Here is a 12,115-nt window from a genome sequence, read left to right on the forward strand (position 1 = left end):
CAGAGAAGGTTTACAAGGTTGTTGCCGGGACTTGAGAAACTGAGTTACAGAGAAAGGTTGAATAGGTTCGGACTTTATTCCCTGGAGCGTAGAAGAATGAGAGGAGATTTGATAGAGGTATATAAAATTATGATAGGTATAGATAGAGTGAATGCAAGCAGGCTTTTTCCACTGAGGCAAGGGGAGAAAAAAAACCAGAGGACATGGGTTTCGGGTGAGGGGGGAAAAGTTTAAAGGGAACATTAGCGGGGGCTTCTTCACACAGAGAGTGGTGGGAGTATGGAATGAGCTGCCAGACGAGGTGGTAAATGCGGGTTCTTTTTTAACATTTAAGAATAAATTGGACAGGTACATGGATGGGAGGTGTATGGAGGGATATGGTCCGTGTGCAGGTCAGTGGGATTAGGCAGAAAATGGTTTGGCACAGCCAAGAAGGGCCAAGAGGCCTGTTTCTGTGCTGTAGTTTCTATGGTTTCTATGGTTTAAAAAGTACCTTTGTTCAGATTTCAAATTGGAATACAATGGATTCCAGTTAATTAGGGCACATTGGGGCTAGTTTGGCCCAATTAGCCGATTTCATGGAAATAGTTAAAAAGGTGTAAAAAAGACAAGCTATAGTTTAACTGAATAACAAATTATGTACTTAAGTGAAAGACAGAACAAGTTAGAACACTACCAATACTCCTGGTGGTTATCTGTCGTATTCACCAATGACAGGAAACCTGTGCAGGAGAGTTTTTAAAGTTGAAAAGCTGTTGTACTGGGCAAGTTCTACTCTCCCAACCTCAGAAGTCCAGGTCCAGTGGTACGAGTAAACGTAACCACTTGGGTCCTCCTTGGTTGCAGTGGATGACCATGGCTACTCTGCCTCACCATACCCTTCACTCTCCACATGGCTTTGCAGAAACGCCTTCCTGGGTATTGGATCTCATCTGACTAGACCACCTGAGCAGACTTTGTATGCTAGAACAGGCATGTCCCTATCCCACCAGGGTATAAGACCCGCCGGCTACCCTCACCTGGTCTAGCCCACCTGCCGAAGCAATATACCAGTGTGTGGCCACTGTTGTATGCAAACAGTTACTTGGAGCTAGAGGTGAGGGCTGAGTGTCTGGTGGGGACCAAAGGTACATTCAAGATGATTGTCGATAACTTCAAATTCCTCATAGTTTCTAACTTGCTTTTCACTCCTGGCCGTTTCTGGCATCTCCAAGTCTGAATGCTTGAAACTGCAGTGAGCAAAACATTTCTGAATTGTCTTGCTGCTTATTTCTCGCCAACTGTCGGTGACAAAAATAGCTGCTTTTTGAACACAAACGCACACTACTAATGCCATTTAAAAACTCAAGAGATGCTGGAGGAACTCAGCAGGTCAGCCAGCATCTATGGAAATGAATAAACAGTCAACATTTCAGACCGAGACCCTTCATCAGGACTAGAAAAGAGAGTACATTATTAGTTGTCCCAAATAAGCGGCTGTCCCAATTAACGGGAATCCACTGTACTAATTTGTGTTTTGAGCTTAGTTATTTAAGAGTACTTCAATTTTTCCAATTTCACATTACAAATAGGGGTCCATACCAGTGGTCAGAAGCTATTAGTAAGCAGAAACATGTCTACTTTACAATGTTTTTTTTATTAGTGCGTTGCTGTCTTTGTCCAAAGCCTGGACAATTTTGAATATTTTGCATTGATGTTCCTAACAGGGTGATACAGCGCCCTAAACAGTGAAAAGCAGGAACAACCACTATAACCTAAAAATTAAATATTAATATAATTAATTTACGAATTTAACTTTAAACACTGTGCTTTTTGTTTTGCTGAACATTACCCTATTCAATTATTTCCATGTGACAACATGCTCAGAGCAAAAGGCCATTGTTAAATGTTAAAATAATTAAGCAGGCACTGAGTATAATAATGCAATTGTACAGATCCAAATGAGTCAGTCAGTTGAATAGAATAGCAGACATTAGTATCTCTATGCTTCTAAAGATATATGGGCCATAGATTTAATAAATCAGTAAGTTATTATAGGATCACATGCCTCTCAATTACTTTTTTAAAAAAAATCAGTAATCTTTGAATCATTATCAGGATGGTGGGCATATCAGTATACCAATAAATGTATATAACAATGATTTACTGTCAGTACACTAATGTAAAAATGAGAACCAGTGAACAAAGTTAAGATGTGGACACTAGAATTAATGGATTAAGTGAACATAATACAATAGCAAGTATGAATTAGTAAACAGGTGTAGAAATACAAAAGTAACTGTTGCAGGTAAAGCTAGAATAAGAAAGAGATGGTGGAAAGAAGGTGTAAATATAGGTGTACCTAGTGTCACTTTATGAGCAGATAATTTACTGTATGTACTGTATATAAGCTATCTTTTGTATTTGTATTCATTGTGTTATTTTTATTGTGTATTTTTTTGTGCTGCATTGAATTTGGAGTAACAATTTCGTTCTTTACGCTTGTGTCCTGGAAATGACATTAAACAATCTTGAATCTTTATCTTGAGGTCCAAATACAGTAAAGATTGCTGCAGGAGCAGTAGTCAGTGTAAGTGAGTGAGGCCAGAATTTGCCACAGGGTCAAGGGGAGCATTGTCTGAGTTATACAGTTCAGCAGCAGAAGAAAGTAAGAATTTTTTTAAGTAGCTTTTGAGCTTTGTTTAGTTCTAGACAAGAGTAGGAAAGGTTTCTTTTCCCATCAATTTTTGTAATGGGAACTGAAAGTACAGATGTTAAGTTTTCACAAGAGTTGAGCCAGCAGACCTAGTTGATGCCATAACTTTGAAGTTTTTAAAAGGGTGAATTTGGAGAAGTTAATTTTTGCATGGGGTCTGGAGTTGCTCGGAGCAAATAAAGTGGATTTTTCTTGTGTACTAAAGCTTGACAACAGGGGAAGTGAGGTGAAAAGTAAAAATAAATCGACTTTTGGCCTGTAGATACCACTCCCAGATTGACAGCAGGTAGAGAGGAAAATTGGTACAATATTTCAACACATTTGCATAAAGAACACTAAATTTTGAAGTTTAAATGGCTAGGGAAACAGGAGGGATTAATAATAGTGACTGGTTTGGGAGATCTCTGATCTCTACAGCACTCACTTGTGGCAAGGCAATGAACTGATTGGGGAATGTCGATTACAGAAACTGAGAATTAGATGTTATTCCAAAATATACGTACCGGTATACACGTGGCAGGTGTGTTGTTGCTCCAACAACACAGTTAACATAAAACTGAAAAGCAATGTCCTTCAAATGCAGAGGATGCTTTTAATACTGAATTTTCTGTTAAGAGCAATGCCCACAAAATGCTGAAGGAACTCAGCAGGTCAGGAAGCATCTATGGAGGGGAATTAACAATCAATGTTTCAGCCTGTGACCCTTCATCAAGACTAGAAAGGAAGGAGTAAGAAGCCTGAATAAGAAGGTTAAGGATTACAAGCCGGCGGTTGATAGGTGTAGCCAGGTGAGGGGAAAGGTGGGTGGATGGGAGGTGCTGGGGGTTGTGGACTGAAATGAGAAGCTGGGAGGTGATAAGTGACAAAAGTAAAGGGCTAAAGAAGAAAGTCACTGATAGGAAGACCTTCTTAAATTTTCTTATAGAGTTTCTCGTGCATCAGAAGCAGATGAAAAGTCTCGGAGCTGGGTTCGTTCTCCTGTATTTGGAGGTTCTGCCAAAGGTTCCTCTGATTTTGAAGTAAGTAGATTGCTTAATCATAAAATTTTCATTCACAAGTCAGAATTGCTTTAACCTGCTTATGTACAAAACCTAAAGATAGCTCTTATTTTCCTCTTCGATCCCAAGGCAAAAATCAATCCATTCCTTGAGCAATCCAAACTGGGTGGACCAAAAATGACAAAAAAGCTCGTTGAAATTAAGACTGATGCTGCCTACCCACCCCCATGTACCAGGGTGGCAAAAAGGAAAAAAATGGAAGATGAGGATGATTCTGCCACTAATTGTGAAAAGCCTTCATTTAATAAAGAAAATCTTCCATCAACAGGTGTTTCTCTGGATGATAATGTTGACAAGCCTTTGGACTTATCTGATCATGTTTCTAGTGGCCGATTGGAAGATAGAAGTTATGGAAAAGATGCAGTGGATAATAAATCAATTAAAGTTTCTCTGCCAGAATCCCTAAAAATAAATTTAAAGGCCATCAATCTCAGAAGAGCCTGCAATGGATTAACCAAGGATTCTCAAGGTGGTGCTGCTTATCTACAAGAAACCTTTGAGGCATCACATTCTGATAGATTTCAGGATACTAAAGAGAAAATTGTGAAAAATGGAGGAGGTGGAGATTTGTCTGATAACAGAAAACCTGGTAACTCTACTCAGAATGAACAAGGCTTTAGTGACTCGAAGGTATGTTTAATGTTAGGTAACCCCTCTGGGAATGTGTTGTACCTTCTCAATGCAGGATAAGAGATTAATATGAAAATCATGCTCATTTAATTAGTTACTCACCCTTGAGCCTATTCTGCCAAAGGGATGGAGCATGATCATTGGAATTGGTTTATTAGTGTCACATGCTGAGATACAGTGGAAAAACTTAGTTGTACAGATCATTTAAAACATAAAAACAATAGCAGAATACAGAAGAGTATAGTGTTTCAGTTATAGAGAAGTATAGAGCTAGTAGACAATAAGGTGGAAGGATCCGCAGTGAAGTAGATTGTGAGATCAAGAGTTCATCTTTTACATACACCTATTTTAAGAGTCTTACGACAGCAGGGTAGAAGCTGATTTGAATCTAAGGATGTGTACTTTCAAGTTTTTTTTTAATCTTTTCCCATTGGAATGGGGGTGAAGAGAGAATGTCTAGAGTGGGAGAGGTCTTCTGAAGCAAAGAGGTGTATGGACACAGTCGGTGGCGGAGAGGCTGGTTTTCATGATAAACTGAGCTGTGTCCACAATTCTCTGCAATTTCCAAACGGTGCAAAAAGATACATGAAAGGGGCAAGATACACAAGAGAAGGGTCTTGGCCAAAACCATCGACTATTTATTTGTTTCCATGGATGCTGCCTGACCTGCTGAGTTCCTCCAGCAATTTGTGTGTGTTGAAAAAGATTCAATTCCCCTGTTAAAGACTCTTAAATGAATGTTTTGTACGTTAAAGATCTCAACCTCTGCAGCATATTGGGAGTTTAAAAATGCAATCAATGTAAATGCAGAACTTGTTCTTTGACTCTCTTGAGTTCTAGCTGGAGGGAGACATGGAACCGGTGAGCTCGCAGGGTATATTCTGTGCCAGGTTGGTGTTGCAGAGTGGCAGTAAAAATAACTTGCTTCTATTTTACTCTTTCCCCATCCCAGCTGGAAGAGTGGAAGCTCCAGGAAAACACACTTGAGAGTGGGGAGAAAAGAAAACATTAATTCAAAGGCCCCATAGATAGGATAAGATGTGACACTGGGAAGCTTAGTCCTGAAATTCTGTGCAAGTTTGAACAAATATTAATCGTATGAATAGAATATACATTTAAATCATGGCATCTGGCCACTTTTAGAAATTTAATTTATAATTTCATGATTTCATAAACTATTGTTTGCATGTTTTGTGCCTAAAAATCAAAGAAGTATTTTGAAGTTTTGTAAAAGGAAACATGCCAGCCAATTTATACACAAACAATAATATCAATAATGTAATAGTAATAAAACCATCATTGCTCTTCTTCTGAGTACTCCCACAGGATCTCTTGCAGGGTATAATGTTCACAGTACTGACAAAGGTTTGCCTGGTAAGCTTTAGTGAGGCAGTAGAGTGTCTGCAAGTTTAATACAAAACTAGTAATAACATGTTTACCTTAACACCTAATGAAATACATTTTACAGTATAGCTGGAGGCATACACAGAACAGTCTGATAGAGGTAGAATTAAAAATAATAGGCAAGGGTCCAGGCAAATACTATTAGAATCATGGAATCTTTTATTTCACCTGAGAAGGCAGGGAGTGCCCCTCTTTACCATCTTATTCCAAATCAGAGTACTTCCTTTAATGCCAGCTAGTTTGTTTTCAATTTAAAGAGTGGGTCCAAAGCTATAGGTTTCAGGCGCAGTGGAGGCAGTGCCAGCACATGTGGGAGGAGAGAGGGTTTGGGAATTCTTTGAAGGTAAGCGTGGAGGTACAAAGACATTATCAAGGGGTGGTACTGAGAATGAAACCGAAGTACTGGAGAACAAGAAAGGCAGGTCAGTGACAGGGTAAAGCAGAAAAAACACGGTGATCAGTGAGTTTGGGATTAAAAGGGGTGGGAAAGACTACAGGAATTTGAGAGACTGAATTGGGGGTGGGTGTAGCCCTATCCCTTAGACTGAATTAATAGAAAAATAGAACTCCACTATGGATGGTCCCAAGCCTGGCTGTGAAAGGAGGGTTGGGCATTGGGCTAGCAACGCCAGCCCATAAAAACCCAGAGCAACAGAAGCTCCAAAGACCTCATTCCTGGGAGAGGAAGGATCTTCGCCTTGGAGACGTATGAAGTCGTGTGGTGAAAGCAGAAGCCAAAGGCCAGTTAACCTTTGGCCAGGACAGAGGACTCTGGCGAACTGCTGTCAATGGCCTATGCCCAGTAGGGTTAATGGGATTAAGAAGAAGTGCAGATATTACACTGTTACAGATAGCTTACAGTCTGTTACCAAAGTAAAAATAGTAGCAAGAAAGTAATTGAAAGCCAGTTCTGGCATGATTAAGAACGTGAGTTGGAGTTTTGGCAAGGGAGGGGAATATACAGGAGCATATATCAAAAAATATCAGTGGTTAGTGAAGGTTGCTTGAACATTATTTGTTTAAGGTGTAGAGCAGGTCAAAGAGTTTTGGTTACTGTTTGATCTTGGAATCTAACAGCATATTAAAGTTTTATACCTATGGTCTTGTCTGAAGTTGTAGCTGGGGAGGCTACTTGGCTCTGGGCAAGAAATTGTGTTTTGCAGGAGCAGTTCTATGCCATCAGTCCAAATTGTAAGCTTCCAAAACTTTTTCTGTCAGCTATTTGAACCTGAAATGAAAGTTTTAAAAAGATTCTTTATCAAAATCGGGAATGGAAGAGAAAAAAGGGTTGAAGAATTTTTAAAAAATACTACCAGGCAGGTACAGCAGGCAGTTAACAAAGAAATGGCATCTAGGTCTATAGTGGAAAGGGTTTGGAAGTTGGAAAGGGCAGTTATATGACATGTATGTTAGACCATAAGGCCATAAGGCATAGGAGCAGAATTAGGCCATTTAACCCATTGAGTCTGCTCCGACTTTCCACCACATTCCACTCCGACTTTCCACCCGGATTCCACTCAACCCCATACACCTGCCTTCTCGCCATATCATGTTAACCCCTTCATTCCTGGAATCATCCTCGTGAACCTCCTCTGGACTCTCTCCAATGACAACACATCCTTTTTGAGACATAGGGCCTAAAATTGTTGACAATACTCCAAGTGTGGCCTGACTAGTGTCTTATAGAGGCTCAGCATTATCTCCTTGCTTTTATATTCTATTCCCCCTGAAATAAATGCAAACATTGCAATTGCTTTCTTTACCACAGACTCGACCTGTAAATTAACTTCCTGGGGGTCTTGCACGTGGACTCCTACGTCCCTCTGCACCTCTGATGTTTGAACCTTCTCCCCATTTAGATAATAGTCCGCACTAAGATTGAAGTTAATAACTCATCTCATTCTACCCTAGGCCATGAACTTATCAGTTACCCCGATGAGTTATTAACTTCAATTTTCCGCATAATCACTCAAAGAGTTGAACTGCATGTGCATGTAACAAGAGCTGTATAACTCATCTCTTTCTACCTTAGGCAACGAACTTATCAATCACCCCTGCTGTGGACATTTTCTGGAGGTCCAAGATCCGTATGCTCCACGACCGCTGGACTAAGTGTGTACATGCAGGAGGGAACTATATTGAAAAATAAATGAGCTAGGTTTCAAAAATTGACTCCTTCTACCTTAGGCCACAAACTTATCAATCACCCTTCATATAAGAGGCTGAGTTAGTGGTGGGGTGGAGATATGTCTCTATCAAAGGAGATGTAAGGTACTCTTTCCCTCCGCTAGCCTGCAGGTTATATTTTGGTGAGGTATAGTACCTGCTTAGTTCTCCGATCGGGGTCAAGTGAAGCCATGGGAGCAGGTGGCGGATGGTCTTATGAACAAGTAGGATAGTCCTACTTGTGCAACCATTGATAAGTAGGTGTCAGTGAAGAGTATTGATAATGGCTGGGGGCATCCATCTTGTAAGGATTTTTCCCAGTAGAAGGCAATGGCAAACCATTTCTGTAGAAAACTTTGCCAAGACAATCATAGTCAAGACCATGATCACCCACGTCATATGACACGGCACGTAATGAATAAATGAAGGAGGCTGAAGATGCTTTCATTTCTCATTAAATGTGAAGTATAGAGAAGTATAACACAGGAACAGGCACTTCATTTATATTACTATTTGATTATAAGACCATTCTACCATGCAATGAATATTTATGTTTGTAATTATTTGCCTTCGGTTATTCATTTTCTTGAAACAATTTCGTATTCTCAGGATTTTGAAGTCAAAATTTTAAAAAGGAAAAATTCAAAAACTACATCCAAGGAGTCTACTTCGGTGCTTCAGCCAAATCCCTGTGCGACTGTTACACTGTATATAAATGATGACAAAACTGGTAGGTTAGTTTTCCCCTTGGCTAATAGCATTCGTGTAATTGAACTGGAGGTCATTATTCCTTTAATGTAACTTAAAATATTGAGAGCTACTGGATTTCATACCAACTGTGTACATGCATGAGTTAAGTGCTCCTTTATAGAGGAATAACAGTATAACATAATAACAGCATTGGAAAGGGATCAGAGATTAAGGGAGCTAGGGCTTTACTCTTCAGAGAGAAGGAGGATGAGAGGAGACATGATAGAGGTGTACAAGATAATAAGAGGAATAGATAGAGTGGATAGCCAGCGCCTCTTCCCCAGGGCACCACTGCTCAATACAAGAGGACATGGCTTTAAGGTAAGGGGTGGGAAATTCAAGGGGATATTAGAGGAAGGTTTTTTACTCAGAGAGTGGTTGGTGCGTGGAATGCACTGCCTGAGTCAGTGGTGGAGGCAGATACACTAGTGAAGTTTAAGAGACTACTAGACAGGTATATGGAGGAATCTAAGGTGGGGGCTTATATGGGAGGCAGGGTTTGAGGGTCGGCACAACATTGTGGGCCGAAGGGCCTGTACTGTGCTGTATTATTCTATGTCCTATGTTCTAACATTGGTAATGTTGCTCATTGAAGAGAATATCTTTGTTATACTGAAGGAGAAACTAAAGTAGATGAGAGAGGAAAGAGTGCTAAACATAGAACATGAGCAAGATCAGCAGTGAATACCAGAAAGGCACATTCTGAAGTAATTTGGAGTCCCTGTAGCAAAGTGGTTTTCACTGAGTTTTGGTAGGGAGTCCTAAAATTTTGACTAAATAATGATATGTTTTTGCATCAGGATGATGTGGATCTTGGAGGGAAACTTTGTGGTCTTTGTGCGTGCTGCTTTTATCTACTTTTTGGTTGTAGACTTTAAAAAATGGTGTCAAATGGTTGCTTGGTAATCTGGTGTCCTGTGTTCTCATCTGCATTAACTATGCTTGGTAGATGACTGAAATTTTGCACCTGTTGATAATTTTCAGCGAGAAAATCTGAAAACATTCAGTGGAGCATAGATCCAGAAGTAGACCTCTCCGATTGTAAGATGGACACTTTAGAACTGGAATTGAAGGTAAGCTATCATTTTAATTATTATTTTAGGTTACTTTCTCGTTCTTACTTTGAACCATGGAACTTGACAGCATAGAGAGAGATGGCTAGCTCTTTACTGGAGCAAACCAAGACTCAGCCCACAGCCTTGTTCTCTCCCCAGAATCTCCTAACCTTTTACTTTCTCAAATGTTTCCCAGGTAGAGAAGGATTTTGGTAGATTTTCATACTGCTTATTTTTGATCACATGAATAACACACTATTCATATCTAATAAGGCATAGGAATCAGCTGCTTCCAGACCATCAGCTAATTAACTATGTCTGCCAAGTACACAACCTTCTCAACGGGGTGTGGTTGGGAGGGACGGCAAAGTGAGGGAAGTACAGGTCCCAGTGTGCAAGAGTACAGGAGCTTGTCGTTTGTGTCACTGAGCAGCACTGGAGAAGGATAGAACTGGAAGTAATGGACAGTATTGAAGCAAAGAAGTTGGTGGATAGCTTTTTAAGTAGTTGTAAAATTTTATCTATTTTATTCTTATGACATTTTTCAGTGATTTCAAAATCACTACATTTTATTTATGAACAGAAATCTAAAAATGACTACTAACAGTGGCAATATAATATAAGCAAAACCTAGAAATAATCAGCGGGTCATTCGGTATCTGTGGGGAGATAAACTTAATGTTTCAAATGGTTGGTGGTCTGTGGGAAGGTCATCCACTTGAAACATTAACTCTGTTTCTCTGTCTACAGATGTTCTGCAGACCTGCCACTTCAGATCCTGTACTCCCCAACATTACTCAGTTACACAGTTGGCCAGGAGAATTTGCAGATGGTTTATCAATTTGTCCAAATGGGATCTTCCATTGTTTTCCAGAAAACAATAAACTTGTCTGTACTGTTTGTAGTCATAAGAAAGTTAGCAAAGGGAGTACAACAACTAGCTTTATTTTCTTAGACAAGTAGTAAGACAGTTGCAGCACTTTTCAATTATTTATCTTGAAATTCTTGAGTTGTAATTATTGAAGGAATTGGTTGAATGTTAATTATTCTGACAGCCCAACAGACAACTATGGACAGATACACCAGATATGGATTGCACTTTCGTGAGTGAAAGCATATTATTGAAAGCCAAAAAAACAAGAACAGACTTGACCACTGGTGAGTAATTACGAAAGGTAATGAATTATTCTTTTGATTTATTCAAGGCTAACTTTAGTGCATGAGGCATAGATAGTGGATAACTGGAGGTTTTTTCCCAGGGTGGAAATAGCTAATACTGGGGGGCATAACTTTAAGGTGATTGGAGGTAAGTATGGGGGGGGGTATCAGAGGTAAATTTTTTTACACATGGTGGAAGTGTTCCTTGTGCAGAGTGGAACGCTCTATTAGGGTGGTGGTAAAGCAGGTACATTAGGAACATTTAAGAATCTCTTAGGTCATGGGTGTTGGAAAAATGTAGGGCTATGTAGGAGGAAAGGAAAGGGTTTGACTTAGGAGTTTGAAAGGCCAGCACAACATTGTCGGCTGAAGGGCCTGTACAATGCTGTACCGTTCTATGTTTTATATGAGCAATGCTAAGAATTAATGTGAAATTCATCATCTTGAAACTTAAAGTTCACATTTCACTTTCAAAGAAATATATTTTTAAAGGTTTATACAACATCATTAGTTATTTTTTGTAGTTGAGGAGGCAGTATAAGATGTATGAGGAAATTGCAACAATAATGAAAAATATTTTCCTAAACACGTAGTTGCTGGGAGCACCAGGAGCGTTGTACCAATTACACAATGGTAATAGGTAATAATTCTTAACCTGGACCAGCTGCAGCAAAGCAGGCTGAAGTATTGGCAGAGAAATGTGGCTACTTTTACACGGATGGAGAGATTTGGATTTATATCAACACAAAGTTAAGAACATGAGTTTAAAAAAATCCATTTCACCCCTTCAGAATGTCCTTCCTCTTGACTCAGATTGGGTACTCTTATTATGGTTTTATTCCCCCCTGCTTAGTGCTGTAATCATTTTAGCCTGTTGATTTTCATTTTTAAAATGTGCTGTTGAACTTCTCTCAACAGCTATTTTAGGAAACACTGTTCCAGCCTTTGGAGTGAAAGTGCACTTTCTCTCAATATAATTCAGGAAATATCACCGATTTGCCCACTGAAGTAAGATCTGTGATCAAGTATACTTGCAGGGTTTACCTATTGCACATTAATTCTAAAGCTATTTTTTTTTGTAACTAGCTGGATACATTTGAATACAAAGAATAATTGTAAACAGAACAGTCTCAATGTGACCAGTGGCAACTAACTGGATACTTACTGCAAGTATAAGTTCATGGTCACTGTTTCCATTT

At 39.5% G+C, this 12,115-nt stretch overlaps 1 protein-coding gene across 3 annotated transcripts in view; it reads left to right on the forward strand.

Moving 5' to 3' along the window:
- Positions 1-12,115, forward strand: part of rbbp8 (retinoblastoma binding protein 8) — a 146,751-nt gene that overhangs the window by 115,318 nt on the left and 19,318 nt on the right. For all 3 annotated transcript variants that reach the window (XM_063066051.1, XM_063066042.1, XM_063066058.1), the window contains exons 11-15: positions 3,621-3,714; positions 3,823-4,383; positions 8,563-8,683; positions 9,688-9,776; positions 10,814-10,916. In XM_063066051.1, the coding sequence (XP_062922121.1) occupies positions 3,621-3,714; positions 3,823-4,383; positions 8,563-8,683; positions 9,688-9,776; positions 10,814-10,916 (968 nt within the window). The remainder of the gene's footprint in view (positions 1-3,620; positions 3,715-3,822; positions 4,384-8,562; positions 8,684-9,687; positions 9,777-10,813; positions 10,917-12,115) is intronic.

This window comes from Mobula hypostoma, chromosome 1 (genome assembly GCF_963921235.1).
Source record: "Mobula hypostoma chromosome 1, sMobHyp1.1, whole genome shotgun sequence".
NCBI lineage: Eukaryota > Metazoa > Chordata > Chondrichthyes > Myliobatiformes > Myliobatidae > Mobula > Mobula hypostoma.